The sequence below is a fragment of the Dromiciops gliroides genome, chromosome 3 (genome assembly GCF_019393635.1).
Source record: "Dromiciops gliroides isolate mDroGli1 chromosome 3, mDroGli1.pri, whole genome shotgun sequence".
Lineage (NCBI taxonomy): Eukaryota > Metazoa > Chordata > Mammalia > Microbiotheria > Microbiotheriidae > Dromiciops > Dromiciops gliroides.
In genome coordinates, this window is record NC_057863.1 from 263,777,547 (window position 1) to 263,794,073 (window position 16,527).

At 38.1% G+C, this 16,527-nt stretch overlaps 1 protein-coding gene across 1 annotated transcript in view; it reads right to left on the reverse strand.

The window, feature by feature from the left end:
• LTN1 (listerin E3 ubiquitin protein ligase 1) overlaps positions 1–13,852 on the reverse strand; it is an 81,611-nt gene extending 67,759 nt beyond the window's left edge. Inside the window, 6 exon segments of the mRNA XM_043992978.1 lie at positions 1,940–2,047; positions 2,049–2,122; positions 2,125–2,170; positions 2,717–2,815; positions 3,515–3,719; positions 13,723–13,852. Of these exon segments, the coding sequence (XP_043848913.1) occupies positions 1,940–2,047; positions 2,049–2,122; positions 2,125–2,170; positions 2,717–2,815; positions 3,515–3,719; positions 13,723–13,769 (579 nt within the window). The 5' untranslated portion in view covers positions 13,770–13,852.
• Positions 13,853–16,527: the final 2,675 nt, after the last annotated feature.

The window sequence follows — 16,527 nt, forward strand, 5'->3', positions numbered from 1 at the left end:
CAGTTCTAAAAATCACAATAGCTTGTAAAGAGCATCACTGCTTTTATTTCTTGTATATTTTGGTGGGTTTTTTTAACCTGTACAAATGCTGCCAAGTACAATAACTAATGCTTACAATAGGGCTGAACTGATCAGGTAGAAAAGTTACCTATGAAAGCAAGGTTCTATTATAAATCCAAATATTCATAGCAATATTTTTATGAAACAAAATGGGGCCCTCAAATTGGGGCAATGGATAAACACACTGTGATACATCAATGGAATATTAAGATATACCACATACAAGAAAATCAGGGAGGACACAAGAAGCTAATATAGAACCAGTAAAACAGTGACAACAATGTAAATAAAAAAAACAACAATAGAGCATAACTATATGATTAAAATTTCTATACTCCAGAAAAAAAGCAGTCTCTTTCTTTATTAAAAGATATTGGGATGGGGCAGCTAGATGGCGCAGTGGTTTTAAAGCGCTGGCCCTGGATTCAGGAGTACCCGAGTTCACATCCAGCCTCAGACACTTAACCACTTACTAGCTGTGTGACCCTGGGCAAGTCACTTAACCCCATTGCCCCGCAAAACAAAACAACACAAAACAAAAATCAAACAAACAAAAGACTATTGGGGGGGCAGCTAGGTGGTGCAGTGGATAAAGCACTGGTCCTGATTCAGGAGGACCTGAGTTCAAAACTATCCTCAGACACTTGACACTTACTAGCTGTGTGACCTTGGGCAAGTCACATAACCTCATTGCCCCTCCAAAAAAAAAAAAAAAAGACTATTGGGGGGGCAGCTAGGTGGCACAGTGGTTAGAGCACTGGCCCTGGAGTCAGAAGTACCTGAGTTCAAATCCAGGCCTCAGACACTTAAACACTTACTAGCTGTGTGATCCTGGGCAAGTCACTTACCCCAACTGTCTCACTAAAAAGGACTATTGGGGGCAGCTAGGTGGCGCAGTAGATAAAGCACCTGCACTAGATTCAGGAAGACCTGAGCTTAAATCCAGTTTCAGACACTTGGACACTTACTAGCTGTGTGACCATGGGCAAGTCACTTAACCTCATTGCCCCGGGGGATAACAAGAATAACAACAACAAAACACACCAAATTTATAAACAGCTAATTTATTTTTGGGGCAGTTAGGTGGCACAGTAGATAAAGCACCAGCCTGGATTCAGGAGTACATGAGTCCAAATCGGCCTCAGACACTTGGACACTTACTAGCTGTGTGACTCTGGGCAAGTCACTTACCCCCATAGCCCCCACAAAAAAAAATTATTTTCTAACTCTGTACTTTTAAACAAGTATCTTCCTATATCTGGAATGTATTTCTTCCCTTGAACCCTACCTCCAACTTCTCTGAATCCTTACCTTCCTTTGAGGATCAGGGCAGATACAATGCTTCCAAGCCGCTTTCCCAACAAGTCTCTTACCCTCCTCCAGTTACTTTTTGAGGATATATTGCTGACCCCATATAAAAAAGTAAAATTATTAGAGATTGTTTCATTTTTGTTTTTATATCCCCAATGCCTAGAACAACATGTAGTAAGCACATCATTAAGTGCTTATTGAATTGAATTATAAATAACAAATACAAAATTGACAGAAAGCCTGCTTTAAAGTCAAGAAAACTTGGTTTCAAGTCCACCTTTGATACAAACTGGCTCTGTCTTCTTGGATTTTACTTCTCTGCCCTCAGTTTTCCTCAATAAAATTAGGGGGTTGGACTTGGTGACCTATATGGTTCCTTCCAGTTCTAAATCTATGACTCTATATCTTAACCTCTCAGTACCCCCAAACAGATAAGATTATAAATTGCAGAGCAGCTGCCCACCATCATCATCATTTAAGGGAGTTTCCACACCAATAAAATCACACACACAGACACACACGACAGAGACACACACTTTAATAGAGATATAAACTTTTTTTGACTTACATTAACAATTTCATCTTTACAAAATACCAATGCTTCAGACTGCTTGCTTCGAGGGAAAGCTGCATCAAATGCTATTTTTGCTGCAATTGCAGCTGGGGCATAAGTATCAACATTGTGCTATTAGCCAATATCCCATACGACTTTTTAAATGAGGTGCCAAATGTTTCTTTACTTTTAGTATAGTTTTTCAAAAGCTTGTTGTGTGGCTTCTCGAACTCGACGGTCATAATCCTATTGAAAATACAAATATGGTTAAAAAATAATTGCCTGATCCTCCTAAGACTGTAGCTACATGCACCACTAATATATAACTGGAGGTGTTTCTTTTTAAACACCAGTAAAAACTCAAGAAAATAACCAAGGTATTTTTGATCTTACAGGGCAAGTATTTGGTTTGTCTGAATTTTTCACTTTTAAGTAGTTATTAGATGATGTATAAACATGGCTTAAAAAGCAAGTCTGGAATCTACTCCTTGCTCTGATCCTAGTTTATTGCAAGGCTTACATAAGAAAACAACTTACATTTTATTTCCCTGATTCTTCAAGAAGTAAACAAATAAGGGTTTAGAATAAGTAACTTATCCCACAAGAATATTAAAGGACAAAAAATATTTGTGTAAGTCTGTATTTAGGATCTTTGCTTTCATGATGTTCCTCAGAATTCACTATTCTTTTCAAAACCTCACCAAAGGGAGATCACACAAACTTAACTGTATTCATCACTGCAAACAAAAGAAAATAGTAATTTTAAAACAAAAAAAGTATTTTAGTACTTACAAGAGAGATTTTGCAATAAATTCTTGGCCAGTATGGAAGAACACCTTTTACAACCTCTGCCTCTCTTTCATCACACATTGTCCCAAATTCTTGCATAGCCTAATGCAAAGTATCAATATATGCAAGGTTACTAATTACTCTTTGTAGGAACATATGATTTGCAAAACACTTCCATGGCATATTTATCATGCTTATTTTGTTCAGTTTGGCAAAGTAATTTAAATATGTAAATGATTAATTTTCACCCCTGCCACTTGGAAAATACCTTAATACATTTCCCTTACAGACTAATATAAGGAATTTTTGACATTTTATAAAAATCCTTTTAAAATAATTTGAATTCACAATTATATTTCCTAATATGTATCAAAGTAGTCAAAATTCCTAATAATTTTTTTTTAAATCACGGCAACAAACCAAATCATATATCACCTGGAGTCAGAACTGGCTACTATGTTTCTGAAGTCTATGCTTAAGAAAAATCACTCAGAATAAGTAAGACTAATCTAATTTCCCTTAGAAATAGCATGGCTAGAGGGGCAGCTAGGTGGCGCAGTGGATAGAGCACTGGCCCCGGATTCAGGAGTACCTGGGTTCAAATCCAGCCTCGGACACTTGACACTTACTAGCTGTGTGACCTTGGGCAAGTCACTTAACCCTCATTGCCCAAACCAAAAAAAAAAAACCAAAAAACAAATAGCATGGTTAACACAAGATATGCTTTTTACTTTTCTAATAGAAACACTATTTTAATAAAAGCGCTTTCTTGTCTAATTTTAGGTAAAGAAGTAAACTTGCTTTTAATTTTGTTGTGACATCTTTCTTGGAAAGTTTTCGTAGGACCATCCGGAAATCAGAATCCACTAGGCTATCTATATCTTCTGCACCTTGTACAGCAGGAACATAGCCTAGGTCACTCTGAGATGTCCCAAAGCCAATAAATCCAGGTACCGTTCCACGTTCTTTTGCAAGGAGTTCTGCAGCGCGGCCACTGTTTGAGGGCTGATGAAAAGCAAAGAAGACAGATCAAAGAGTTGTCTTGTAAGACCTAATAAAGAAATTTCTTAAATTGTTTTCATAGTTGTTAAGGGGTCCCTTGAACTTGTCTTTTTGAGTTGTCACATATTCCAGAAACACTAGAGCTGGAGTATGCAGTAGGGCCGAACATATGAAGGACAAACCTCTTCCTGAGCTGACATAATTTGTTATTTACACCCCAAGCTCCCCTCCCTGTGGCCCTTGGGAGTAAGGACAGGTGCCAGTCAGTCTGCACTAGAATGGGATACTGATTGGGCTGCTGGGTCCCTTCTAGAAAAGCAGATCATCATTTCTTCATAGTCTGGCAGTTTTTCAGGGGAAAAAAATGCTACTTCTGTAGCTACTTCTTAATTATTCATGATTTTTCTTCCCCTGCCACTCTCCCATTTAAGTGGAGATCTGTTCTCTCCCCCTCTCTTTGTGTACATTGCATAAATATGCAAGCTTCTGTTTGGATTGTGAACTCTTTGCCCTGGCTCAGGGTTTCCACATGCACGTTCATTTCTTGTAATAAATCTAACTGCAACGCAATGACTCATCGACTTGTGATACTGCTTTTTGGTTAACATAGTAATATTCACTTGAGAATTTTTTTTTTTTTTTAGCCCGAGAGCTAGGGTATTGAACACTTCTCTACAAAATGGCCTATCTCAGCCTAGCAAAACTAGATTTCAGCTATATTACAAAGCATTAACCAGGAAAAAAATCTAGTACAGGCTAAGAAATTAAGTAGTGGACCAGTGAAAATAGATTAGTACACAATACACAGTAATAAAGCTCAAAGTAACATAATGTTTGCTAAACTCAAAGATCAAGCTTTGGAGGCGAAAAACTCACCATTTGACAAAATTTGTTGGGACAACCTGGACAGCAGTTTGGGAGAAACTAGGTATAGACCAATAACTTACACCATATAACAAGATACGGTCAAACTAGATAAATGATTTAGACATATGGGGTGATACAAAGTAAATAACTGGAGAATGGAAAAATGTACCCATCAGGCCTATGGATAAGGAAAGAGTATATGACCAAAAAGAGGTAGAAAGAACCATGGGAAGATGGATAATTTGTATTACATGAAATTTAAAAGGTTTTACACAAAAGTAATGTAGTCAAAATAGAAGGAAAACAGGAACATAGCAAGAAATTTTATACCAAGTTTCTCTGATAAAAGCCCCTATTTCTCAATTACATATGGAACTGGGTCAAATTTATAAAATAAGAGCCATCCCCCAAGTGATAAATGGTCAAAGGATATGAAAAGGCAGTTTTCGGAAGATAAATCAAAGCTAACAATAATCACATGAAAAAATGTTCTAAAGAAGTATTAAAGAAATATAAATTAAAACAACTTTGTTACTACCTTACATCTATCAAGAGTGGCTAACATGATAGAAAAGGAAAATGAAAAATGATGGAGGGGATGTGGAAAAATAGGAATACAAATACACTGTTGCTTGGAATTGTGAACTAGTCTAACTATTCTGGAGAACAATTTGGAACTATGCCTAAAGGACTATAAAAAACGTGCTTACCCTTTGATCCAGCAAGACAAGGTCTATATCCCAAATAGAACACAGAAAAAAAAAGGACCTATTTATACAAAAATGTTTATAGCAGCTCTTTTGTGGTGGCAAAGTATAAGAAATTCTTGAGGGGATGCCCATCAATTGGGGAATGGCTGAATAAGTTGTGGTATACTGTGATGGAATACTATTGTACTCTAATAAATTTCAAGAAGGACCATTTCAGAAAAACTGGGAAAATTTATATAAACTGAGGCAAAGTGAAGTGACCAGAACAAGAACATTGTACAAAGTAACAGCAGTAAGTAGGAAACAATATTGCAACGATGACTAACTGAAAAACACAGGCTACTCTGATCAAGACAATGATTTAACACATTTCCTAGAACTCATAATAAGAAATGCTATCTACCTCCGAGGGAGAAGTGATGAATTCTGAGTGACAAACTGAAGTGTTTTTTTTCTTCACTTTCTTTTTTCTTGACTTCTTTTTGTGGGGATAGGAGGGAGGCAACAGGCCTCTTATTGGAATCCTACATTTTTGCAGGATTTCACATATATATTCAATATCATGTTGCTGGTTTTCTCAATGGGGAGGGGAGGAAGGAGAGAATTTGAAATGCAAATGTTAAAATTGTTTTTACATATAATCGGAAAATAGTTAACTAATAAATAATAAAAAGATTGGCCTATCTTTGTCACCAAGGAAACAAACAAATCTGCTTCCCACGTTCCACAACACAGAATATTTACCTAGTTCAAAGGGCATAGGGAGCTTAGCGAATTTCATTCAGATGTCACAGAAAGATGCCAGAAATGCACTTTAAACTTAACCCACAAAAAGAAAATAAATTTCTTTTTTATAAAATTTTCAAAATTCCCTTGTCTCCCTGCTCTGAAGGCTTTTGGGATTAGTTCTGTCATTTCTATTAACTCCAGTAACATTTTTTTTGAATCTTCCAATTCTTTAACCTTCCACACTACTGATTACTTAGCTCTTATAATTATCTTGATACAATTTAAAGTACATGCTGATTATCACATGGGGTTATATTAAGTCCTTTTTTGTGCCTCAGTTTCATCATCTAAAAAAGGAAAGGTTTTAGACCATATGCCATCTAAGAACCCTTCCAACTATGACAATGGAGTCTTGAAATATTTTTCATCTACCCCCAACCTACTCCTTCATGGAGATGGGAATGTCCCCAGGTGTTACACATTGCAAATGTTTTCAGAGTTTCTCAATGTATCAATCAGCTGTGCCGGCATTTTTTTTCTCTAAAATAATACTATTTATGACGTGGGATAGCTATCCGGGAATGGAACATAAGCAATACATGGGACACTGTGCTTATGAATAATAATAAAAACTTATTTTAAAAATTGACTATTATGGGGCAGCTAGGTGGCGCAATGGATAAAGCACTGGCCTGGATTCAGGAGGACCTGAGTTCAAAACCGACCTCAGGACACTTAACACTTACTAGCTGTGTGACCCTGGACAAGTCACTTAACCCCCAATTGCCTCACCCAACAAAAAAAAATTTGACTATTTGTCTTTCCACATAAGTTCCTCATATTTTATTTCACTTCTTTTTGCAATTCTTCTAATATCCACTAAAGCAAAGTTTCTTAAACTGTAGGTCATAACCCCATATGGGCATAACTGAATGTGGGGGTTGTGAAAAATTTGACAACAGTTAAAAGTTTCTGTATACCTATTTTATATAGTTATATACTTGAGGTTCTATAAAAGATTTCTTGGGCAAAAAGAGGTCACAAGTAGAAAAAGTTTAAGAAGCCCTGCATTAAAGCACGCTAAACACCATGTATGTCCAATAAAGGTTTGCTGATTAATATCTGAAAGACAGGCATAACCTAATGTGAACCTTCTTTTTTCGATGATTAAACACCCCATTATCTGCATGCTCTTTCTTCATTAAAGAGAAAAATAGTGAGACTTGCATTGCCAGATCTTATGAGAAACACTATTTCCTGGCATACAGTGAAAAAACTAGAACTCAAGATACTCAAAACTGCAAATACACCCTATTGGGAATAAAGAGTTCTTCTGGATAGTCCCAACAAATCTTATGTAGAAACACTATCCCCATATAATAGTCACAATAATCTTTCATTCACGTTTTCTATTCATCAAAGAAATAGATCTTTTTTTTTTCTATTATGTACCTCAGATACTGATAATACCAAAGAATTAAGCATAAAGACAAAAGTTTGTTAGGACCTCTTATTGGTTAGACTAAAACAATGAAGAAACTATCAAAGTGAAAAAAAACAACAAACAAACCAAGTGCATTTCCTCCATTTAACATTCAGTAGAATTTGTGGCCTAGTTGAAATTGTACAGTGCCTGGCACATTGTGGGTTGTCAGTAAATACTTGTTGAATTAAATTGAAGAGAACACCACTATAAAAAACTAAACACCAACTAGAGTAAGATGATCTAATTGGTTTGTGCACAATGCAAAGATCTATACATTCTTTTCAGCAAAAATAAATTTTATTTTTCACTTCTCTTCCTCAATATGTCCAAAGCAATCATTTGACCAGTTGACTGTCCTCTCCTTTCTGAAACTCTCTTCTGCTAGACTTGTGGGAAAGATAAAGGATGATGGATATGTAAGACAACCTACCTAGTTCCTCAAAATCTCCCTTAAAAACTGTAATAGAAACACTAAAAGAAGCAACCATAACAAGGAACACTAAAAAATCTTCAAAATAAAATTGCTTCTGAGGGAAAAACCCTCAAAGAAATTCAAAAACAAAAACAAGGGGCAAGGGCCAAGATGACAGAGCAGAAAGAAGCAATGCAGCTGAGTTACTGTCCATGGTAGTGGAGAGAAAGGGTATGACATTTGAACTTTTACTCTCATCTGAACTGGTTAAAGGAGGTGAAGAAAAACCACATAATTGGGTAAAAAAAAAACTTAGCCAACAAGAAGAAATGGGGTGAAGAAAAAAAGTGAGAGTAAGAGGGAGAGGTTAAGTAAGGGAGGTATAAGAAGCAAAACATACTCTTAAATGGAATAGTGAAAGAAAAGGACTAAGTATAGAAATAGGTTGGAGAGAAACATACGGTTAGAAATCATAACTGAAACTGAATGGCATGAACCTCTACCATAAAATGGAAGAGGATAGAAAAATGTGTTAGAAACCAGAATTCAACAATACATTTACCATAAACACACCTGAAACAGAAAACAATTAAAATAAGGTTCTGGAACAGAATCTATTAGGTTTCAGTTAAAGTAAAAAAAAAAAAGAGGTAATAATCCTATTCTCAGACAAAGCAAAAAAACCCAAACCTAATTAAAAGAGATGAGCAAAGCAACGGCCCTGGATTCAGGAGGGGCCTGAGTTAAAATCTGGTTTCAGACACTTGACACTTACTAGCTGTGTGACCTTGGGTAAGTCACTTAACCCCTCAATGCTGGCAAGTCAATTAATTAATTAATTAAGTAGGCAAGTAAAAGAGATAAACAGGAAAATTATATTTTGTTTAAAAGAATCCTAGACAATGAATTAATATCAATACTAACATACATGACAAATAGCATGGTATCTAAATTCTTAAAGGAAAAGGTAAAGAAAAATTAATTTAAATTTTATAGGAAGAAATAGTAAACCCATAGTAGTGTGGGCATCAAAATTTACTTCTCTCAGACCTAGATAAATTGAACAACAAAGGAAGGGAGGGAAGGAAGGAAGGAAGGAGGGAGGATAAAAAGGAGGATGAAAGGAAGGATTGAAAGGAAGGGAGAGAGGAAGGAAGAGAGAAAGGGAGAAACAAATCTGGAAGGCATTTCAAATCACACACATCTAAACATTATTTCCTACTCTTAACAATTCCCCTCTCCTCTAAATTTCCTGCTTTCTGCTGTGGACACCACAATCTTGCTAGGTACCTGGGTTGACATTTCAGTCATTCTTAAACAACTCTTTCTTGTCTCTCAACATTCACAAACCCCATCTGCTGCCAGTTCTGCTTGATTTTACTTCCATATCTCTCACACTCATCTCCTTTTCTCCACTTACTGCTACCACTCTAGTTTAGGCCCTCATCTTCTCTTGCCTAAACTAGTATATCTCCTCATAGTTGATCTGTTTTTGAAATATAGTGTTTTTTTTCACTGTACTATGCTACCTCTTTAAACTAGATAAAAAATACTGAGGACAATCCACTTTCACATTTAGGAATATAAGATCTTGCATAAAAAGGGAAAAGGACTCCCATGTACAAAAATATTTACAGCAGCTCTCTTTGTGGTGGCAAAGAATTGGAAATTGAGGGGATGCCCATCAATTGGGGAATGGCTGAACCCCACAAGTTGTGGTATATGAATGTATAAGAAATAATAAGCAGGTGGATTTTCAGAAAAACATGGAAAGACTTAAGTGAACTTGATACTGAGTAAAATGGGAAGAACCAGGAGAACACTGTACACAGTAACAACAACAATGTGCAATGATCAACTGTGACAGACTCAGCTCTTCTCAGCAATACTATGATCCAAGACAATTCCAAAGGACTCATGACAGAAAATGCTCTCCACATCCAAAAAAAAGAACTGTGGAATCTGAATGCTGATTGAACCATACCCATTTCTACTTTTTTTTTTCTTTTTTGAGGTTTTTCCCTTTTGTTCTGATTCCTTTTTTTCACATGGCTAATGCAGAAATATGTTTAATGTGATTGTTACATATATAACCTACATCAGATTGTTTTTTGTCTTGGGGAGGAGAGAGGTAAAGGAAAAAGGGAGAGAAAATTTGGAACTCAAAATATTATAAAAACAAATGTTGAAAAACTATCTTTACATGTAACTGGAAAAAATGTTTTTACAAATAAGATTAAAGGGGAGCAGCTAGGTTGGCGCAGTGGATAAGCAACTGGCCCTGGATTCAGGAAGACCTGAGTTCAAATCCGCCTCCTCAGGACACTTGACACTTACTAGCTCGTTTGTTGACCTGGGCAAGTCACTTAACCCCCATTGGGCCAGCAAAAAACAAAACAAAACAAAACAAAATACTATTAAGATTGGAATATAAGATCTTCACTGAAGGGAAAACCAGGACTGATTTGCTGTAAGAGAGTATCGTTACAACTTTGATAAAATATTTTTTGAGATTAGCCACCCATCTCTGTGCATAAATCAACTTCAAACATTAGCAGTGTGTAAAAAGGTTTGGTTGAAAAAAATTTCAGTCAAAATGTCATCCCAAAATTGGGGGGAGGACGGAATCCAACCTGCACTAACGTATAATCTAATTTATATTTCTAAGGTTTGACTTTATTTTTCAGATTCAAATGCTGTTAATGTCAAGGTATCTTCATGAGGAATGAAAAAGAAAATACAGTCACTTCAGCAAGGAGAAGGAAAATTGTATGAAGTGTATATATCAGACGTTGAAATACTTGAAAACTTATAGGGTAAATCTTCTGTTCTCAACGTTTTAAATACATAGTGTTATACAGTGTTTTCATCATATAGCTTGTTAAAGTCAGATGGAAGGCTACTTATAAATTGCTGAAACCATTGAATAAGTAGTATTTGAAAATCAAAATTTCAAGACACGAATTTTTCACATTTTTTAATAGAAGCTACTTTTAAGTAGTTATTTTTTTGAAAACGGGAACTTCTACTGTCAACTGGCGGATTTAAATGGGAGACAGGAAATCCTGTTGCTATCACAGAGATGTTCTGTTAATAGTTGGAGACAGGATGGTGCAGCTAGGTGGCACAAAGGATAAATCACTGGCCCTGGATTCAGGAGGACCTGAGTTAAAATCTGGCCTCAGATGCTTAACACTTACTAGCTGTGTGACCCTGGACAAGTCACTTAACCCTCATTGCCCAGCCCCCCCCCCAAAAAAAATAGTTGGAGACAAGGGTCTAGAGCTCAGTGCTGGAATTACCTAAACTACAGTTTCTTCATCTATAAAATAAAGGTGGTCAACATCATGATCTCTAAGACCATTTCTAGATTATGATCTATCTAGAAATGATTATTGAACCCAGAAAAATAAATGGCTTAGACTAAGTGAGTAAAAATGGAGAAAAGAAACCAATAAGAATAAAACCTTGAGAAACCACCAAAAAAAGTGGAGCCAGAAAAAATAAGAAACTATTAAAAGAGCTAGGAAGCGGGGCAACTAGGTGGCACAGTGGATAGAGCACCAGCCCTGGAGTCAGGAGGACCTGAGTTCAAATCCGGCCTCAGACACTTAACACTTACTGGCTGTGTGACCCTGGGCAAGTCACTTAACCCCAACTGCCTCCACCAAAAAAAAAAAAAAAAAAAAGAGCTAGGAAGAACGCCAGCGTGATACAGTGGTAGGAGCAATGGATTTGAAGTCAAGTCACAAGCATTTATTAAGCACCTACTAATGTGCCAGGTATTGTGGCTACCATTAGGGATAAGAAGAAAGGCACAGGGGCAGGTGGTGGCACAGTGGATAGAGCACCAGCCCTGGAGTCAAGAGTACCTGAGTTCAAATCCGGCCTCAGACACTTGACACTTACTAGCTGTGTGACCCCTGAGCAAGTCACTTAACCCCAATTGCGCTCACCAAAAAAATAAATAAAATAAAATAAAAAGTCCCAGGTCCACAGTCTAATGGGGGAGATTACTCATAAACAACTATGGACAAAAAAATATATGCAAGATAAATTGGAGATAATCTCAGAAGGAAGACACTAAGAACTGGGAAAAGATTATTGTAGGAATGTGGGACTTTAGCTGAGACCTGAAAGAAATTCAGGAGATAGAGATGAGGAGGGAGAGCATTCCAGACATGAAGAACAGCCAGCGAAAAGGCACAGAGTCAAGAGATGGAGTGTCTTGTTTGGGAACAGCAAGAAGACCCATTGTCGCTGCATAGCAGAGTACATGTAGAGGAATAAGGTGAAAGAAGGCTGGAAAGGTAGGAAGGGGCCAGGTTTTAAAACCAGAGGATTTTATATAGCAACTTAAGTTTACTGAATAGGTGTCCAAGTGCTTGGTTTTGACATGGTCAGATCTGCCTCTATAGAAAAATAACTTTGGTGAATAAAGGGAGGATGTACTGGAGTGGGAGAGATTACAGGCAGGGAGACCAACCAGCAGACATTTACAATAAGTTCCAAGTATGTGATGATGAGAGCCTAAACCTGGGTGGGTGGCCAGAGTCTGGGGAGAGAAAGGGGCTTTGCTTAATTAGAGGGATGTTGCCAAAGGTAAACTGTCAGGCTAAGGACGGTGGTAAGAGCGTGAGAAGTGAGGATGGTTACCTGCCCTCAACAGTAATAGGGATTAGAAGAGATTAAATTGGGTAGGGGTGATAGTCGGGTGATGTCCATGACTTGAAGTGAATTGAGGTTAAGTGAGGGTGAGGGCTGTGCAAGTCACCAGCCTCCCTCTTTCCTCCAGAACCATCTGGGTCCAGTGGCAATATATATGTATCAAGAAGACTGGAGATGGGCCCAGATGTTTAAAGCAATTGGGGTGTTTAAGTGACTTGCCCAGGGGTCCACACAGCTATTAAGTGTCTGAGGTGATGACTTGAACTCAGGTTACTCCCAACTTCAGGACCAGTGCTCTATCCACTGAGTCACTTAGCTGCCCCCTGTTGAATTTCAGACATCTACTGGACATCCAGTTTGAGATGTCTGAAAGGAAGTTGGGAGATTTGAGATTAGTAGAGAAGTTAGGGCTGGGGAGGTAGATTTGAGAACCATCACTGGAAAAATTAAAATTAAATCCATGGGATGATGAGAATCACCAAGTGAATCTGTGAAGATTTTGCAAACTATAAAGGATTTAAATATATAAATGCCAGCAACTCGTAGTAGTACTAAGAAGCAAGCCAAGGAGACTAGTCTCTCTGAAAGGCAATGGAGAAGAGTATCCAGAATTGGGTAATCAACATAGTAAATTGCTGCGGAAAAAGTCGAGGAAAAATGAGAATATGTCATTAATGCTATTTGGGAAAGTATTGGCAGTGAATGCTAGGATGTTGAGCAGAGTTGTGAGGAAGTAGCATTGGGTGTAAAAACTTTTTCAGGATGTTTGGCTGTGAAAGGTAAACTCAGGATGCAAAATCTGTGCAATTTCCTAACTTAGAAAGGAGGAGGAAGGGAGGAACAGGGGGTGGAGTTTGTAAAAGATAACTAAGGGACTGATTATGCCTTCACTTGCAACCAGCTCTCAGAAATCGAGTGACCCCAGGACCGCAACATGAACAAGCCACGGATATGTCATTTTCCTGTAAATGAGGACTTTTGGCCTAAGATGGCCTCTAAAGTTCCTTCCAGTGCCAACAGGGCGCTGGGAATGACGGAGCAACAACCCAAGTGGAAAACAGGGGATGGTGCCCAACCGTCTCCGGATTCCCGGAAGCGGGAGCCCCGCCTCTCCGAAGCCCTCCACTCTACTCACCTCAGGTTCCCCTTCGTCCGCTGCTTGTTCTTCCCCCCCATTGGCATCCGCCACCGTCCACTAAGCCCCCAGGATACCCAGACTTCGCGGCGAACCAAATCACTCAGCAAGGAGAGCGACTTCCGGGCACGCAGCGCCCGCCGGAAGAGAGCTGCCGAGCAAACTCCCTTCCCCCTTCCCTTCCCCTCCCCCCCTCCCTCCTCCCGCTTCCCTCCCTCCCCCCCTCCCTCCTCCCGCCTCCCGCCTCCCGTCCCCTGCCTCTAGAAACCCCATCCCTATCTTTCTCTCCTTTGCCCTAGGAAACGTCATAGTGTAAAGCCCTGCCCAGGGGCAAGATAACCATTCTCATCCAATAGAAACCCAAAGATAGGTAGCTAGGGTATGATAGGAGGGGAGGGGCAGGGGGCAGGGACAGGGACAGGGGCAGGGGCTGGGGGGGGTGGGGAGGGGAAAGAAATGTAGGGACAAGAAAGAAATACGTCACTTCCGAGATTCCTAGGTCTCCCTTACCTTTGGCCACGTGAGCTTCTGCCCTGGGACGTTCTCTGGACCTAGTGTGCAGTGGTGGGTTTTATTCCTTTCTTTTTAACGTCTGCACAGCGCTGGTGAAAAAGTACTGGCATACAGGATGAATGTTCATTTGTTTTGCTTCACTAAAGGTTAAAATGTAGGGCTTTTATTGAGGGAAGGGATAAGTTAGTGAGTAATGATTGAGATGAACAAAAAAAAAAGCACCAACAAGACATTTAAAGATAAACAGAAGAAAGCAAAAAAGTCAGGAGAGGACACAGATAGGTCGGTTTTGTTACTATCCTTTTAAATATACTTCTTAAAACTATAACAAGTTTAAGGTTTCATATGCAATCTTTCTCCTTTCCATACAGAAATGTTCTTGTCGATAATTAAGTTCATAATAAAAATTTTTCAAAGAAAAGCACTGGCACAATATCACAGTCACAAAACTTTAGAGATAAAAGAGTACTGAAACTACTCCATGATCCTTATTTTACAAGTGGGATCCCAAGGCCTAAAGAGTTGACATGGTAAAATGACTCCAGAACAGCCCCAACTGCCTCAGCAGCAGTCCAGTGTGTTACTTTGCTTTTCCAGGCCCTGAGCTCCCCTTTGCTGAAGCAAGTGCTGCCTTTTTTTTTTTATTTTGAACATTTAAAAAAATATATTTTGAGTTCCAAAATTCCTCCCTCCAGATCCTCCCCAACTCATTAAGAAGGCAAGCAATATGATATATGTGAAATCATACTCCATAAGAGCCATTTTGCTCCACACACACCCCCCCAAAGGCAAGACAAAAAAATTGGGGAAAACATTACTTCTATTTGCCATCAGAATTCATCAGTTCTCTCTCTGAAGGCGAATAGCATTTTTTTTTATTTTTTTTTTTTTTTAGTGAGGCAGTTGGGGTTAAGTGACTTGCCCAGGGTCACACAGCTAGTAAGTGTTAAGTGTCTGAGGCTGGATTTGAACTCAGCTACTCCTGACTCCAAGGCCAGTGCACTATCCACTGCGCCACCTAGCTGCCCCTGAATAGCATTTTTCATCATAAGTTCTTCGGAATTGTGTTGTATTATTGTCTTGACATGAATAGCTAGGTCCTTCACGGTTAATCATCATTACAATAGTGCTGTTACTGTGTACAATATTCTCTTCTGCTCACTTTACTTTTCATCAGTTCATATAATCTGCCCAGGTTTTTCTGAAAAAGTCCTGCTTGTCATTTCTTATAGCACAATAGTATTCTATCATAGTCATATATTTGTTTAGCCATTCCCCGATTGATGAACATCCCCCCAAGAATTTCCAATTCCTTGCCACCACAAAAAGAGATGCTATAAACATTTTTATACATATAGGTCATTTTCCTTTTTCTGTGATTTGAACAAATTTTGTAATGGCTTTGCTGGGATCAAAAGGTATGCACAGTTTTATAGCCCTTTGGTCATAGTTCCAAATTGTTCTCCAGAATGGTTGGACTAGTTCACAACTCCAGCAACAGTGTAAATGTCCCTATTTTTCCACATCCCCTCCAGCATTTGTCATTTTCTTTCTCTATCATATTAGCCAATATGATAAGTGTAAGGTGGTACCTCAGAATTGTTTTAATTTGCATATCTATAATCAATAGTGATTTTTTTCATATGACTATAGATAACTTTGATTTCTTCTGAAAATTGCCTGTTCATATCTCTTGACCAATTGTCAGTTGAGGAATGGCTCCTATTTTTATAACTTTGACTCAGTTCACTATATATATTTGAGAAAAAAGGCCTTTATCAGAGAAACTTATTGTAAAAAATGTATCCTGCTTTCCTTCTAATTTTGACTGTATTGGTTTATTTGTGCAAAAAGAATTTAATTTTCATGTAATCAAAATTATCTATTTTACTTTCTATCATCCTTGCTATCTCTTGTTTTAGTCAGAAACTCTTCCTTTCTCCATAGATCTGACAGTTACATTTTCCCCACTCCTCTAATTTGCTTATGATACAGCCTTTTATGTCTAAATAATTTATCTATTTTGTCCTTATCTTGGTATATGGTGTGTGTTGTTGTTCTGTGTACTTTGTTTCTGCCAAACTACTTTCCAGTTTTCCCAAAATTTTTGTCAAATGGTGAGATCTTTAAGTTTATCACACACTAGATTAATATGGTGATTTGCTACTGTGTATTGTGTACCTAATCTATTCTACCTATATACCACTCTGTTTTTTAGCCAGAACCAGATTGTTTTGATAATTACCATGAGATAGTTTGAAATCTGGAAGTGCTCAGCCATCTTTCTTCACA